The sequence below is a fragment of the Eumetopias jubatus genome, unplaced genomic scaffold (assembly GCF_037043125.1).
Source record: "Eumetopias jubatus isolate StellerSeaLion01/CBP00866 unplaced genomic scaffold, mEumJub1_p1.0 scaffold_4, whole genome shotgun sequence".
Lineage (NCBI taxonomy): Eukaryota > Metazoa > Chordata > Mammalia > Carnivora > Otariidae > Eumetopias > Eumetopias jubatus.
The window spans coordinates 106,702,253-106,718,628 of record NW_028274810.1 but is presented as its reverse complement, the minus strand read 5'-3'; the positions used below and the strand labels follow the sequence as shown (position 1 = coordinate 106,718,628).

The 16,376-nt window shown below is 57.4% G+C and overlaps 2 protein-coding genes and 1 pseudogene across 4 annotated transcripts; 2 read left to right on the top strand and 1 right to left on the bottom strand.

Moving 5' to 3' along the window:
- The first annotated feature begins 464 nt into the window (after nt 1-464).
- PUSL1 (pseudouridine synthase like 1) lies at nt 465-3,482 on the top strand. Of its 3 annotated transcripts, none has more exons than XM_088022659.1 (9): nt 465-569; nt 777-834; nt 971-1,158; nt 1,321-1,470; nt 1,558-1,728; nt 2,455-2,506; nt 2,590-2,752; nt 2,886-2,990; nt 3,194-3,482. In XM_088022659.1, the coding sequence occupies exons 1-8, from the start codon at nt 499-501 to the stop codon at nt 2,987-2,989; spliced, it is 957 nt and encodes a 318-aa protein (XP_087878785.1). In that variant the 5' UTR covers nt 465-498; the 3' UTR covers nt 2,990; nt 3,194-3,482. The 3 variants fall into 3 exon arrangements, with proteins under 3 accessions (XP_087878785.1, XP_027964255.1, XP_087878786.1); XM_028108454.1 differs by having other exon boundaries at nt 2,883-2,990; XM_088022660.1 differs by lacking the exon at nt 2,590-2,752.
- On the bottom strand, nt 3,390-16,371 carry INTS11 (integrator complex subunit 11). Its single transcript, XM_028108450.2, has 17 exons — nt 16,245-16,371; nt 13,222-13,319; nt 12,660-12,733; nt 10,987-11,215; nt 7,480-7,578; nt 7,363-7,397; nt 6,960-7,098; nt 6,423-6,487; nt 5,845-6,034; nt 5,419-5,502; nt 4,898-4,987; nt 4,627-4,789; nt 4,390-4,497; nt 4,245-4,306; nt 4,032-4,174; nt 3,825-3,954; nt 3,390-3,709 (listed from the first exon to the last, which is right to left on the bottom strand). Exons 1-17 carry the CDS (start codon nt 16,270-16,272, stop codon nt 3,644-3,646), a joined length of 1,803 nt encoding a protein of 600 aa, XP_027964251.1. The 5' UTR covers nt 16,273-16,371; the 3' UTR covers nt 3,390-3,643.
- Nucleotides 9,625-10,044, top strand: LOC114213318 (small ribosomal subunit protein uS12 pseudogene; annotated as a pseudogene).
- Nucleotides 16,372-16,376: the final 5 nt, after the last annotated feature.

The following is a 16,376-nucleotide window of genomic DNA, read 5'->3' as shown; positions in this document are numbered from 1 at the left end:
CCGGCCTGGGAAGGAAGTCGGACCCAGCCACAGTCGGCCTGTCCGCGGGGCGCGGGGAGGCCGCGAGACTGCTCGCTCCAGCGATGCGGCCTTTGCGCAACTCGGCGCATTTGCAAAAACCGCTTGCGCGGAACGTGGGGACGGACCCACTCCAGAACAGTGGGGCGTGGGTGAGCGGGTTGAGAGGATGGATGAATGAGTGCCCGCCCGCGGGAGCCCCTTCTGGGCGCCGCTGTCGGAATCCGGCCCACGGGCTCTTCTGCGACTCGGCAGTTTGCACCCAATCCCTTAGTTCGGCCCCGCCCCCGCTCCCGCCCCTAGCAGCCGTAGGGCGGGTGAATGCCGGACCGCCGAGGCGGGGACCAACGCTAAGGCGCAGGCGCGGGCGCGGGCGCAGCCGGGGGCGTGGCCATACCGCCTTCCCCGCGCGCGCAGGCGCGCGTGCTAGGCACACGTGCAGGCCCCGCTGAGCCAGGCCGCGGTCCGCCGACTCCCGTCATGGGCCCTGCAGCAGGCTCGGTGACGGCGCGCTACCTCGTGTACTTCCAGTACTTGGGCACGGACTTTAAGTACGTCTTCCGGACCTCCCATCCGTGCCCGCAGCCCCGACGTGTATCCCGGCGCCCGACGTGGGAGGGGGGCGGGAGCTAAATTTAGGACCCGCACCTCTGGTAGCCGGGCCCAACGCCCGGGGGAGGGAACAGACGGGGAGGGCCGCAGAGGGCGGGACAGGGCCGGAACTCGGCCAGCTAACCTGAGCCGGTCTCTGCCCACAGCGGGGTCGCGGCCGTCAGAGGCTGCCAGCGCGCCGTCGGGGTCCAGAACTACCTGGAGGTGAGCTCTGCCCGCCAGCCGCCCGGAATGGAAAGAGGGAGACACGAGGGAGGGGCAGATGGGAGCCCCCGCGCCTCTGGGCCCGGGTCTTCGCCCCGCGCTGCCCATCCCGCCCCAGGCGGCTCTGTCCCCCCAGGAGGCTGCAAAGCGGCTGAATTCGGTGGTGCCGGTCAAGTTCACTATCTCCAGCCGCACGGATGCCGGGGTCCACGCCCTGTGCAACGCGGCTCACCTGGACGTCCAGCGCCGCTCAGGCCAGGCCCCCTTCTCCCCAGAGGTCCTGGCAGAGGCTCTCAACGCCCACCTGAAGCACCCGGCCATCCGGTGAGCACCCATCTGCTGTCTCCAGACTGGTCCATGGGGGTGGAGGCCGTAAGTCGGGAAGGACCCGGTGTCTGGACAAAACTTTGGGAGTGATAGAGATACCAAGGTGTCACTTGGGTGGGTGGAGGGATCCTTTTGGTGTGCCTAATCCTGTTCCCACAGGATAGTGCAGGCTTTCCGAGTACCTGGTGACTTCCATGCCCGCCATGCAGCCACATCCAGGACCTACTTGTACCGCCTGGTCACGGGCTGCCACCGGCCTGACCAGCTGTCAGTGTTTGAACGAAACCGATGCTGGGCACTGCGGGCAGGGTGAGTGTGGGTGTGCGTGAGTGGGAGAGGGCTGTCAGACTTCCTGGCTGGCCACTCTCTCCTGACCAGTCACCTGGCTCCCTGCAGCTGCTTGGATGTGGATGCCATGCAGGAGGCTGCCCAGCACCTCCTCGGGACACATGACTTCAGTGCCTTCCAGTCAGCTGGCAGCCCAGCCACTGGCTCAGTGCGCACGCTGCGCCGAGCCTCCGTGTCCCCTGACCCAGGCAGCCCCTTTGTCCTCGCCCAGGAAAACAGGTAAGGAAGGGCACCCTGCACACTGGCCAGAGGCTGGGGGAGCTGGATTTAGCGCCTTCCCTGGCAAGGGGTGTGCAGAGGCAGGACACAGCTGGGGTTGGGGGCCCCCTGGGCACCCATCAGCCCTCATAAGGGGGGTACTGGTTAGCTGAGTGGCATGACCCCAACAGCCATGAGCCTGCAGCTGTGCCCTCCCCCCAGGCTGGGTTCCTGCCCTGCCCAGCTCAGCGTTGCTTGCCTAGCTGCTGAAAAGGCTTTGCTGAAAGAGAAGCACCAGGCTAGCCGTTCGGGCCCTACCTGGCAGGGGGTTGGTTCCACTGCCCCGGCACTGTCCCTGGGGCCTCTGGCCAGACATTAGCTGTTGACTTCCAAAACCTTCCCAGTTTGAGCCAGCAATGAAGAGAGGAGGAATTTCTGCATGGTCAGCTGCAGAGCCCCGCCCCTGAGGCTTGGGTCTCTGGTAGATCAACGCCGTGCTCACCTCCCTCAGCTGCCCCAGGACCCACACCTTAGCAGCACCTCCACCTGAGAGGGCCCTGTCCCCAGTGCCAAGCTCCCTAGAAGGCTCTGTTGCCCCTCCCACTCAGTGCCCCTATCCTCAAGTGAAGCTGAGGGTGGGAACCAATCTCCCCCAGACCCCTCCCCTTGTCCACCTCCTTGTTTGGGGTCACAGTGTGGACTCAGGGGCTCCTCTGGCCTAGGCATCACAAGTGCCTGTATTTCTAGGTTGCAGTTCTGGAACCTGGAATTTGAGAGCCGGTCCTTCCTGTACAGACAGGTGGGTTCTGCCCTGGGCCTCCAGGGGGTGGGGGTGGCCCCCAGGGGTTGGGCCCCTATGGCAGTCTTGGCTTTGGGTTGCAGGTGCGGAGAATGACATCTGTGCTGGTGGCTGTGGGGCTGGGGGCTTTGATGCCTGCTCAGGTGAAGGTGATCCTGGAAAGCCGGGACCCCCTGGGCAGGCACCAGGCACGTGTGGCCCCAGCCCATGGCTTATTCCTCAAGTCAGTGCTATACGGGAGCCTCGGTAAGAGTTTGCTGCCTGGAAAGGTGCCTGCATGCATCCCACTGATTGACCCCTCCTCCTAAGGCTGAGTGCTTGATGGAGGAGGGGCTCTTGGTGACAGCACAGCTGCAGCCCTCATGTGTCCTGCTAGCAGGTGGGAATCCAGCCTCTGTTCAGCAGGAAGGCGAGGAAACCTCAGGTTGGCCAAAAAATCTCCAGCTGGAGACCAGCAGCCCAAAAACAGGAGGCCTGGAGTAAGGTACCTCTTCCCCTGGATCCCTAGACCTAAGTCGTACTCCTGACCTGGGCCCTAGGATCATGTTCTTAGTAGAGCAGGGAGATTGAGGGGGCTCCTCTCAGGGAGTAGGGAGCAGCTTGAAAGGCAGGGGCTCTGCAGCACAGATGAAGCTGTGGACCTAAGGCCAGGCCCAGCCTCTGTAGAAAATCTCCTGTGTCCTGCAGGGTTTACTGCACAGAAGCCACAGATAACCCCCAGATGCCCAGCTGAGGTCAGGGCGGCCATGACACACGCAGCCCTGCTGCCGGACCCCGCCCAGCTCTGCATGCCATGCAGGCCTCTTGCCTCCCGCCACCTCTTGTCTGCCACCGGTGAACTGCAGGAAAAGGGTTTGCGCGTCGAGAAGGGAAGAGCCATACAGCCTTTGGTGCGGTTTTTACTGGAAATTAATACCTCAGGAGCATCCACCCATCTCTTGGGGGCTCAGGAATAGAAATAAAGGGTAATCAAGTCCCCAGGCCTATTTCTTTCCTCAGGCAAACAGGCACATGACACTGTGGTCTTGTCCTCACATGTGAGCAGCGGGGGGCTCCACATCAGGGGACAGAGGGAAGAGCTGAGGCACAGACATGGCCCTGGATGAAAGCCTAGGTCCCTTTGGTGACCAGCTGACCTCAGCTGGGGGCCTGGGGGAGGCCCTTCTTGAGCAGCGACGTGAGGTAACTTCCCAGCTCTTCATCCTAGAGGCAGATACAAAAGGAGGCAGTCATCGCACCTTCCCCGACCACCACACCTGGGCAGCCCCCGCCTATCCCGACCTGCCGGGAACAGGGCTCCCTGGGACCCACCACTCACCTGATAGGTCCAGGAGACCAGCAGCACCTTGGTGCCTGGGTCCTCTGAGTGGGCAGCAGCCTGGATGAGGATGGACTCCACGGTCACAGACCCATCGGGAAGGTGCTGCACGCAGTGGTCCTTGAGGACGCTGCGGGGAGGCACAGTGAGACCCCACCTTGTGCCCCACTTCTTACCACCCCCAGAGCCAGGAGTGGGGGCACCCACCTCTTCAGGTGGCTATAGACCCGCATGGCCGTCTCCTGCTCCTTGCGAGGGTCATGGAGATGCACACGGCAGGTAAAGCGCAGCTGGTGCTCGGCCAGGCCCAGCTCCTTGAGGGCCTGCTCTGAAGACACGAGCCGGAAATTCTGTGGGGCAGGGGCAGGTCAGGGGGCATCGGGGCACCCCTCACCCCCGCCCAAGCACACGCACACTCACACTGTCCTTCATGATCAGAGTGCCATGGAGGAGCCGGGGCTTTTTGGCGTCAGGAAGCAGCCCTGTGGAGAAAGGGGCAGGGATGGGAGCTGCCCACCTGCTGCGCCGCTGCCTTCCCCTGCCCAGTGTGCCTTGCCTTGCATACCCTGTGCCATCTCCCGCTTTAGCAGCCCCAGCGAGATGCCCACGGGGATGCTGGGGCTTGTGGGCAGCGTCACCGTCTCACCGTTGGCTGGCATGTAGCAGTTGACCCCTGGGCAAGAGTGGGAGGGGCAGAGAGCCTCAGTCCAGGCCATCGGGCCCTGCGCATGCTGACCCCATGGGTAGACCCTGCCCACATTCCCTGTATCGGCCAAGCCCACCCCATGCCTGGGCTGCTTACGGAATTCCTGCTCGATCTTCTGCTTCAGGAACTCCATCTTCTTGGCTTCCCCATGTACGAGCAGCACACTCTCGGGCTCTGCCTGGCCCACCAGCTGCATGATGCCTTTGGCATCGGCATGGGCGCTGAAGGACATGTACTCCACCTGCATCTTGACCTCCAACTGCAGCATCACAGCGCACACAGGCCGTTACCACGATCAGCAGGCTCCAAGGGCTCCCCACCAACCCAAAAGGGGGCCCACAGAGCTGCTGGGGAAGCAGGGACTCACCACCTGCCGCCCCTCCATCTCCAGCTTGCGCTGCCCACTGAGGATCTTGTGGCCCACAGTGCCCTGCACGCAGTAGCCAGGCATGATGACCTGTGGGGGAGGGGGGATGGAGCTGGCAGCCACCCTGCAACACCGCCCCCCCAAGTTCGGCCTCAGGGGCTTCCTCCCTGTATGTCTCTCCACCCTGCCCTTCCTGCCTGTCAACCTATACCCTGAACAGCCCCTTTCCTTTGCCAGCAGCTCCTTATCCCAGGCCCCACTACAGACCCAAGCAGGCTCAGGGGTCTCGGCACAAGCCCACCCAGACCTGAGTACCACATCAGCTCAGGAGGCTAGAAGAGTTCACTGCCTGATACAAGAGGCTGACACACAGCAAGAGTCTGAGCTGCCTGGGTGAGACACCAAGCCCCAGGATACTAAGCCCTGTCCTGACAAACAGCAGTGTCCCCAAGCCAGGCAGAGCCCCAGTTCCCCCACCTCTGCCCAACCTCACAGGCCCTCTTGGGAGCTAGACCTCTTACCATGTTCTTCTCATTCCCTGCCCACTTCCGGAAGATCTGCAGGGACTGGCCAGCATGCAGCATGCCTGGGGTGGCAAACACGACCTGCGGGGGTGGGGTGGGGGTAGGGACGGCACAGCACCCGTCTGTCAGGGAACCAGTATTGGCCATGGGTCCAGCCCCTCCTCTGCCCTCAAGAGCCTTCTGACCCTGCACCTGCCACAGGCTCTACCTTCTGACCTCCCCTCGTCTTTCCTCCAGCACAGTGCACCCCACTCCCTGAGGGAGACTTGCAGGCAAGGTCCCCTCGCATGTCCCAGACATGGAGGAGGTGCACATGTGCGGAGAGTCAGCACTGGCCCCAGATGCCCCGGCATGGGGCAGGCCTGACCTGGCTGCAACAGGCACAAGATAACCATCCCCAGCCCCTCCTGGCTAGCGCCTCACCATTGGACCCGGGTTGTCAGCAAATGCCCGGTCAAAGGCTTTGATGTGCTTAAACTCAAACATGTTCCTCTGCACAAAGGTCTTACGGATCTTCTGGTTGGTCCAGGTTATGAAAAGCTTGTAGTAGTGGTTGGCCTTCTCTGTCAGGCCCGTGGAGAAGTAAATGGGGGCCTTTAGGTTCATGCGCTCCCTGTGGACAGTGCAGGGACCACAGTGGAGAAGGCTGCCAGGGAAGGAGCGGCCCATGTCACCCCTTACACCCTCAGCCTGGTTGTGTCCGGTGGGAGGAACAATGTCTCCCTCATGTCTCCCACCTCAGCCTACTTCCTTCTATAAAACGCTGGTTCTGATGAAATGACACAGAGCATGGTTCGGGGGGCGGTGTGGAACAGCATATGACACAGGCCTCCTGGCTTGGGCGGGCACCCCCACAGAGATGAAGCACCCTGACTATACCTGACAGCTGCCAGTGCTACAGCCGATGCTCTGCCTAGAGCTGGACTGAGGACCCGGACACCGGCATCCCACTAATGTCCACTCAGGCCACGGTTCCCAGAAACCAATCAGGCTGCACCTACCAGAATGTCTCCAGCAGGATGCAGAGTTCCTGAGCTCGGCCCAGCGCAAACACAGGGATCAGCACCTGCAGGGGGATGACAAGGCTGGCTCAGGCAGGAGTCCCTGGCCATGCTGCCTACCCAAGTTGAGCCCACATCTGACCATAATGGGCTCACTGGTAGCTCTGAGGGTCAGAGGCTGCGTCCACTGAGAGGTCATAGCCGGCATCCCTGAGAGCCCGAGGCCCTTTGTGAGCTACAGGTAAGGTCCCCACAATGCCCGCAAGTCCTGCTCCCAGCCACGGTCTGTCCCAAAATGACCATGGTGGATATTCTGGCCAGCCCTGGTCTGGGATCTGAGGTGAGGGGTGAATAAACACCCCGCTAGTCTTCGGAGAAGTTTTTCTTCCTAACGCTAAGCAAATCTTCCTCCCTGCATGCCCAGAACACACAGCACCCATCTCCTGACATGCCAGAGGTTGCTGAAGGACTGTGTAGCATGGTCAGGGTGGGCACATGGCCCAGAGCCCTGCCTGGCACCCTGCCTGCACCAGTTACCTTCCCGCCATGTTCCACGGCCTCGTGGACCTTCTTCAGAAAGTCTCGCTCCCGGCAGCGTTTGGAGTCCCGGATGGTTGTGGCGTATGTAGATTCTGTGATGAGCAGGTTGGGGCGGCATTTGTCAATCCAGGCAGCTCTATAACAGAGGTGGGCGTGACCGGAGGTGGACAATCCACATGGCTGCAAGGCTAGGAGCAACACAATGGACCCCAGCCACAGCTTCCCTGGACCCTCTGTCAAGCAGCACACTAGGGGAAACAGTAGGAAGAGACTCTGCCGTGCACAGAGGACACGTGGCAGAAACCAGCGCGCAGGCTGCTCGGGCACCCAGCACATCCACGAGCATCAGTGCACTCCTGGGGGTCCCCACAGGATGAAACAAACACACCAGCCTACTCACCCCAAATGCCGGTCCGGGGTCATATTATAATCACCCTGGCAAAGAATGTGGCAGTAAAATGGGTGCCTCCTCTCCCCAGCCAAGCAGTACCCCTGTGCCCCAAGTGTTTCCACTGACCGTGTAGACCACAGACTCTGAGCCCACTTTAATCTGGAACATGGCTGCCCCCAGCACGTGGCCTGCATAGTAGGCCTTGATTTCAAGTTCATCGTCCACCTACAGAGGAGAGGGCTCAAGTCAGGTCTTCAGGCTATGCTGGGTAGGTGGTCAGTTAGAGGATGGCAGAGGGACCAGGGAGGTGGACACTTGGGAGGCAGAGGGCGGAAAAGAAGAACATGGTTCCAAGCCTTTCATCATTTCCTGTTTCTCACACACAATGTCCAGTTCTCAACCAAAAGCAACCAAACATAAGCGATGAGACAACACCATGAAAAACAAGAGAAGCAACAGTCTAGAGAAGCAGACTCAGGACTCCTAGAGTTTTCAGACACAGAGTTTAAGAGGGCTGTGATTAATATATTCAGAGAACTAAAAAACAGAATTAAGAATGTTGACCAAAAAACTAGAAATTATTTTAAAAAGTAGAAATTCTAAAGCCAGAAACTATAATTACCCCAATAAAGAACTGAATGGATGAATTTAATAGCATGTTATATATAACTGAAGAATATTAATGCACTAAAATATATAGAAAAGACTATCTCTAGCACAGAGCACAGAAAGATGCATGAGGGAAGGTCTGGGGCCCTGGGCTGGAGGAGGACAATGGGCAGGAGCGACACTGGAAGAACCTGATGAACGACATCAGTCACAGACCCAAGAGGCTTACACCTGGAAAGGTTGAATAAGAACCACATGCAGGTCCATCATAGCAACCCACCAAAGAAAAGGGCATAATCCTACAAGCAGCCTAAGATTAAAGATCCTCTTTCAAACAGTGAATAAAAAGACATATTCAAAGTACTGAGAAGAAGTAATTGCCAAACTAGAATTCCACACGTAACGAAAAAAGTCCTTCAGGAATGAGGGTGAAGGGGCGCCTGGGTGGCTCAGTCAGTTAAGCGGCTGCCTTAGGCTCAGGTCATGATCCCAGGGTCCTGGGAATGAACCCCTGCCTCGGGCTCCCTGCTCAGTGGGGAGCCTGCTTCTCCCTCTCCCTGCCGCTCTGCCTACTTGTGCTGTCAAATAAATCTTAAAAAAAAAAAAAAAAAAGGAATGAGGGTGAAGCAGATCCATCTGCAGACAAATAAAAGCAAATTCACTGCCAATAGATCCATACTGGTGTTCTTCAGGAAGAAGGTAAATTATCTCAAATAAAAAGTGAAGAACACAGGAAATAGGGTAAATACAGAGATGACGCCTAGCAAACCTGACTTTATTAATATTAGTAATAATGTCCTGCTAGATTTCACATATACTGAGTACATTTTTTTTTAAAGATTTATTTATTTGAGAGAGCGAGAATGACAGAGAGAGAGTACATGAGAGGGGAGAGGGTCAGAGGGAGAAGCAGGCTCCTCGCCGAGCAGCGAGCCTGATGCGGGACTTGATCCCAGGACCCCAGGATCATGACCTGAGCCGAAGGCAGTCGCTTAACCAACTGAGCCACCCAGGCGCCCAATATACTGAGCACATTAAAATAAGGGCAGATAATAGTCTAAGTTAGGGAAGGGATAAAAAGATTTAAAATGTTCTAAGACCTTTCCATTATCTAGAGGCAAAACCTCCAAATACCTTAGATTTTTGTTGTCATGGATGCACTTTGTAAACTCTACCACTATGAGAATTACAAGAGAATAAAATTACTAACCAAATAAAAGAAATAGAGGGGCGCCTGGGTGGCTCAGTCGGTTAAACGTCTGCCTTCGGCTAGGTCATGATCCCGAGGTCCTGAGATGGAACCCCGTGTCGGGCTTCCTGCTCAGAAGGGGTGTCTGCTTCTCCCTCTCCCTCTGCCCTTCCCCCTGTTCATGTTCTTGCTCGCTCGCTCATTCTCTCTAATAAATAAATAAAATCTTTAAAAAAAGAAAGAGAGAGAGATAGAAATTTAAAAAATCAATCCAAAGAATGCAATAAGAAAGAAAAAACAGAGAACAGGCAAGACAAATAGGAAGCAAATGGTAAGAGAGTAGAGCTAAACTCAAAGTTTTCTTATTAAATGTAGAGTCCAAATGCTCCATCTGGACAAGTTATCAGAATAGATTAAAAACAACAACAACAACAACAAAACCCTCTTTTGCTCTGGCCCGTTGCACTGGCAGGATGGGCAAGAGTTGCAGTCTTCACACTGCCAGGAAGCTTCGCAGCCACTGATGAGATCAGAAGGGATGTTATGAACAGTATGAGAAAACCCATTCAGGCACAGCCCTGAGGCCAACCCTTTTGGAGGTGCTTCCCATGCAAAGGGAATTGTGCTGGAAGAAGTAGGAGTTGAAGCCAAATAGCCAAATTCTGCCATCGGGAAGTGTGTCAGGGTCCAGCTGATCAAGAATGACAAAAAAAAATTGCAGCCTTTGTACCCAAAGATGGCTGTCTGAATTTTATTGAGGGAAATGATGAAGCTGTAGTTGCTGGATTTGGTCACAAAGGTCATGCTGTCAGTGACATTCCTGGAGTTTGCTTTAGGACCGTCAAAACAGCCAACCTTTATACAAAGGCAAGAAAGGAAAACCCAGATCCTAAGTTTGATGGCGAACACATGACAACAATAAATTTTTATATGCCAAAAAACCCACAAAAAACAAGCAAACAAAAAAACAAATTATAGGGCGCCTGGGTGGCTCAGTCGGTTAAGCGACTGCCTTCGGCTCAGGTCATGATCCTGGAGTCCCGGGATCGAGTCCCGCATCGGGCTTCCTGCTCGGCGGGGAGTCTGCTTCTCCCTCTGACCTTCTTCCCTCTCGTGCTTTCTATCTCTCATTCTCTCTCTCAAATAAATAAATAAAATCTTTAAAAAAAAACAAAAACAAAAACAAATTATACGCCACTTAAAAGAGCTACATTTAAAACATGACGCAGTAAAACTGAAAGTAGAACAATGGAAAAAGACATACTACGCAAATAGCCAAAGATGAGAAAGGTGAGAATGGTGGGGTGTTACCAGAAACACAGACTTTAAGGTAAAAGACGTTATTAAGGATAAACACACATACTTCGTGTTGACAAGTAATTAAACCAGAAATAACTAAAAATACACAGATACCAGTTAACAAGCAATACCCACTGACTCTAAGGAGAAACAGACAAATCTATAATCTTTGTGATAAACTTTTCCCAATTTGATTGCATTTGCCTGCTTAAAACCCTTCACTTCCTTGCTGACCCGCACACAACAGTTACTGAGACAAAACGCAAACTCCACAGCCCAGGACTGGCTGCCCTTCGGGGCTTGCCCACCTCACCGTCCAGTCTCTGCCCCCCACTGCCCCTGGCCGGCACACCCTCTTGGATGCACTCGGGCTCAGAGCTGGGTGAGCAGCAGAGGTTCCACATGTTTGATGGGCGCTTGGCACGCTGCCCTGTGTGCCCCTGAATCTGGGCTGGGACCCCACATGCCTGCCCAATGCTGCCTCCTGGTGGGCAGTACCCAACAGACAGCAAGATGGGGCCTGTTAGGACCCTGACCTGGACTGTCTGGTGCAGGTGCACAGCGACCACCTTCTTCATACAGTCCTTGATCATCTGGGAGGTGAAGAAGTTGGCCTCGCCCTTCTTGTCCACAGCAATCTTGCGGTAGTCCTCCAGCAGGATGGGGCAGATGGCCTGGGTGGGGTGGGTCATGTAGATGGGCCCATCGTAGCCCACCATCTCGCTGAAGTAGGGAAGTGCCCCACAGTGGTCCAGGTGGAAGTGGCTGCAGGTGCAACACAGGTCAGTCCAAGGCCACTGCTCCCCAACAAGCCTGCTCCCCACAGCTCCTCCACACCAGCACAGGCTCGTGGCCATTGCACCCATTCATGCATTTGTACACTGACTGCCTACTGTGTATCAGATGCCACCCTCAGTACCACAGAGTGAGGAGTGAGCAAAACAGATAAAAACTACTACCTCCCTGGAACTTAGAATCGAAGTGTCTGATAAAGCAGGGGCCGTTAAAGGTAACGCTTGCATCAGACAGGCACGTGTTCTAGAGAGTAACAAAAACAGCTAAAGAGCACAGGGCGTCTCTGCTGGAGCGGCAGGAAGACCCCACGGCACGTGAGCCACAGCAGGAAGGCGCGGGGCAGACCCACGGCACGTGAGCCACAGCAGGAAGGCGCGGGGCAGACCCACGGCACGTGAGCCACAGCAGGAAGGCGCGGGGCAGACCCACGGCACGTGAGCCACAGCAGGAAGGCGCGGGGCAGACCCACGGCACGTGAGCCACAGCAGGAAGGCACAGGGCAGAGGGAAGACAGTGCTGTGTGTCCACGGATGGGGCAGACCCGCCGCATGCCAGCCCATGTCCAAGAAGAAACCGAGACCACGAGAGCCTCAGAGCAGCTGAGGATGGGGCTGCCTCATGTCAGCAGCTCCTCTGGTTTGCAGGGTGCAGGGAGAAGACCGGCAGGAGGCTGCTGTGGGCATCTGGCCACATGGCAAGAGTCAGGGTCAGGAAAAAGACTGGACCCCACAAACTGTGGACTGTCTGGGTGAGGTGTGAGGAATAGGAGGAAAAAGGAAGCCCCACTCAGCCAGGTTGGCAAGGTCACCGCCACCAGCGGGGCCAGACCATGAGTCTGGAGGTCAGGGGCAGGGTGGATGGCAAGGTACAGAAATCTGGGAGGATCAAGGACCGAAAGGGAGGGTGTGATCACTGCTGCCAAATGCTGCTGAGAGGCTGAGTGAGGAGGCCTGAGAAGTAGCCCAGGCGCTCACACATGAAATGCACCACCTCAGCATTGGGGGGGGGGGGGGTGAGGAGCGGTCTCCCTGCCATAGGCCTATTGCCCTAATACCAGCCTCATCTTCCTGGGGTAGCTGGGGCTCTCATCCATGACATTCAGGGGCAGAGCCAATAGGCACATGCAGCACAGTGTGCCCCCTGGCTCCACGGTGTTGACCAAAGCCCACCAAGGAGCAACTGTGAATACGTATAACCTCATGCAAATACACGGCCTCCAGGACCACTGTCCAGAGGCAGGGAGGGCCAGCCCTGGGGGTGTGCCACGTCAGCAACCTGGAACAAAACCCAGGCCTCCAACACCCTGCAGCTGCAGCCTCCCCGGGCCACGAGTGGCTCCTAGGCTCCTGGGGGTCCTCCAGGTGGGGCTAGATGTGAGCCCACACACTATCACTAACAGCCGACAGGTGCCCACCTGATGATCACACAGTCCAGGAAGTCGGTCAGCCGGCCGTTGCGGGTGATGTAGGAGAAGTCAGGGAAGCGCCTCTGACAAGCCAAGAGAAAGGGTCAGAATGTAGTTAGTTGCCCTGGGTCAGCCGCTGCTCCGGAGAGCGGCTCCCAGGAGTGGGGAATGAGGGCAGAGGCTGAGCCTGGCCAGCCACACCAGGACCATTGACTGCTCACAGCCTCCAAGTACACAGGGAAGGGTCAAACTGCCAGCACCAGTCACCAAGCCAGAAGCCCTGCCTGGGGAGTGCCGAGCTGCCCCCTATGACTCTGCAGGAGCCCGAGAGCCCTGCTCTGGTACACACCAAGCCTTCCACAGAGGGCACCCCATCTGTCAAGTGAGGCAGGGGGACTGCCGGGGAATGCAGTGACCCCAGACCCACCTGCCTCCTCCCACTGCCCACTTGCCCAGACTCCCTATGCCATGGGTCAGAGCCTGAGGCTTGGAAGCCTGGGATCCTGCTAAGAACAGCAACAAGGAGCAGGCTGAACGAGCTCCCTCCAGGCTACCTTCCCTCAGGACTCACGTCATCATTGAAGCCCATGTGCATTCCGCAGTCCAGCATGACGTTCTTGCCCGCGATGGAGACCAGGATGCAGCTTCGGCCCACATCTTGGCCAGCCCCTGAAAAGGAAGATGGCATGAGGTGCTGCCACCCCCACATCCTTCTCCCTGCTGGTGCAAGCGATGGCCCCAGCCCCAAGACCAAGGCCCAGCCACTTGCCTCACAGCTCCACTGGGAACGCTGGGTCCCCGACGCTGCAGAACCCTCAGTGGGCTGGGAAAAGTAGACCCCCATAGCTGTTGTGCAGATGATGTGTGAGGCACTGCCACCATCACCTCTACACACAGGCCAGGGAAATGTGCAGGGAAGGGGCGAAGTACCAAGACTGCCAAGCGAGTTCTAGGCCCCATGCCCTCCCCTGCTACACCTCCAGCCTCAGGCCCTGCCACTACCACCTAGGTCAGATGGAAAAAGACCCTCACCTCTTGAGGGAGCAGCCCACCTGCTGCGGCTGACGGGAGCCTTCAAAGGCCAGGGGCCGTGTAACAGGTGCTGGACTGTGGTCCTGGCACTTAATAGGGGTAAGCCAGCACTCCACAGGGCATCACCACCCCTCCTGAAAACTCAACTGGGGTCATATCTGGGCTATGGGGCCCTCTCCCCCAGGACCTACTCTCAGGAGGCATCAAGCACCTCCAGGTGGTTTCACTGCAGATGGACACCTGTGAGGCTTTAGCCCGGCCATGGCGAGACATAGCCCCAGCGTCCAGCAATGACCAAATACAGTAGCCACAGTGCATATGGCCCACCACCACACCCCCTCAGGGCACCCACAGCCCAAAACTTAACCTGAGTCCTATCCACGTTCCTGACTTCAAGCCCTACCCATCTGCTTCAGCCTCAGCAGGGCATATCCCAGCCACCTTCTCTAGCCATTTGTCACCTCCTCTAGGGTCTGGAGGCCCAAGAAGAAAGGGACACAGCCTTGCAGGGCCTGATGACAGCAAATGACCTGCTTTCCATCTTGATCCTACAAGTCTCCCTCTGCCAGCCACCTGAACCTTCTGTTAGCACCACACACATCAAGGTGGCCCAGAACAGGACCCAGGCTGGTCCTTGAGAAGTTTCAGTCATCCATGACAACAGTCAGTGATCCCAGCCAAGAGCTTCGTCTGCGTGCTTCAGGCAGCCCAGCCACAGGCCCAGAGGTCTCTCATAAGCCTGCTCCCGCCCCACCAGGACAATGGCAGGGTCTCAGCTGTCTGCTCCCTCCTGCATCTTTAGCCCTAAAGCTGAGCCCAGCGCAGAGGCCTCCAGACATTTATGGCGGGGGAAGGGGAGGGCTGCCCCTCTTTACAGAGGACATGAAGGCACAGAAGTCATGGGATCAGCCCATGGACACATGGCTCCTAAGCATGGGGCCAGGGATGGTTTTCTGGACTCCAGAGCTCAGCTCTTAGGCAATGGCCCCTGCTCCCACCAGGACTCACAACCATCCCAGGGAGCAAGGAGAGTGGCCCACCCTGGGCAGCAGATATGGGAAACAGAGTCTAGAGCACACAAAAGGAGGCAGAACTCAGGAGAAAACAAAGGTGACTTCATATCCACAAGAGTCTGTTTCAGGGCAAGGAGACAATGACCATGTAGGTAAGACATACACTGAGTCCATCAGGTAGAGTTTAGGCCCTGGAGAAGATTAAGGCAAGGAGGGGACACAGAAACTTCCAGACCCACACCCGGCAAGTCCTCCTTAGAATGACTTCTGAGCAGGGTGGAAAGAGACAGCCAGGAGGTGGGAGGGGCAGCTGTGCAAAGGCTGTGTGGCAGGAGGGACGCAGGACTCTCTGTACCTGGCCCACAGGACCAGGGAACCCATAAGGCAGAAGCTGACAAAGGAAGACAATAGAGAAGGAGTTCTGCTTTGATGGTGCTATGGCCTCGGGAGCACGGCCAGGTGCAGACTGGGGTAACAGAAGCGGCAGATAGAACTGTTCAGAGAGAGTGAGTGGTGAGAAAGTGGGCCAAATCATGAAGGGGCAGGCTGCAAAGTGTGATCCGAGGAGGCCCCTGGAAGGGCGCCAAAGGCAGGGGAGTGTGGGGTCTCAGCACCCAGAGGGGACCCTGTGCCAAAAGCTAGGAGAGGCTGTTGCAAGGGTGATCTGTATGGCACCGTGGAGATGCGTACCCTGACCTGGTAGGCCAGGAGCAGGGGTGTGCAACACCTCAGTGTCCACACTGGGGGCTGGGGGGGCTTTGTGACAAAGAGCTCACACCACGAGAAAGGATATGGAGTTGTGTGGAGCATCTGTACAGGAAAATGCTCCCCACACATGGCCCGGTGTAGGAGGCAGGTTCTGGGAAAGCCCAGAGCACGGATGCAGGGAGAATGCCCAGAGAGCTCTAAGGGCTGGCCACCAGAATGCAAAATGATAACCCCAGTTGTTTCTGGGACCCTGGATTCTCAGTGACCTTTCCTCCTTCAGTGTTCTGCACTCTGGGCCTTTAAAAGTGTGCATTTATATCTTTTACAAAATGCAAAGTTTCTTAAAAAAAACAAAAGAAACAAAAAAACGTTGCAGAGGTCCAGCTGCCAAATAAATAAGACAAGGCTGAACTGAGAGCGGAGGGCTGGACTGGGCAGACGGGAAGCTGCAGGTAACGGGTGCGACACAGATGCAGGAGGGGGAAGGAAGCAGAGGCGGGGAACGAAGGCCACCTGAGGCACCAGGCCATGCGGACAGACGCCGGCGCAGCGAGGAGAGACCCTGTGGCTCTCGGGGACGGCGTCCGGAGGGCGGACCCCAGGAGCAGCTGCCCGCCTTCGGACCCACCCCCTTTTCACGGTGAGGAGAGCTGGGACGCAGCAGCACAGCAGCGGGCCGACCCCCGAGCCCTCCCTCGGGAGGGGGAGCCCGGCGCGAGGCCTCCGCTGACGACAGCCGGGGGCTCCGCGGACCGGGCCAGCCCTCTGCGTCCCCGCGGCTCGTCCCCAGACCACCGCCCGGCCCCGCGCCCGCGAGGCCGGCCAAGCGCGCCTCACTCACCCAGAGGAGTGACCCTGATCTCGGGCATGCTGCCGCGCGCGCTCCCAGGCCCCGTGGCCTCTGCCCTCACAGAGCCCGCACAACCACCGCGGCCGGACCCCGACCCGCCGCGCCGTACCGCGCAGGCGCAGC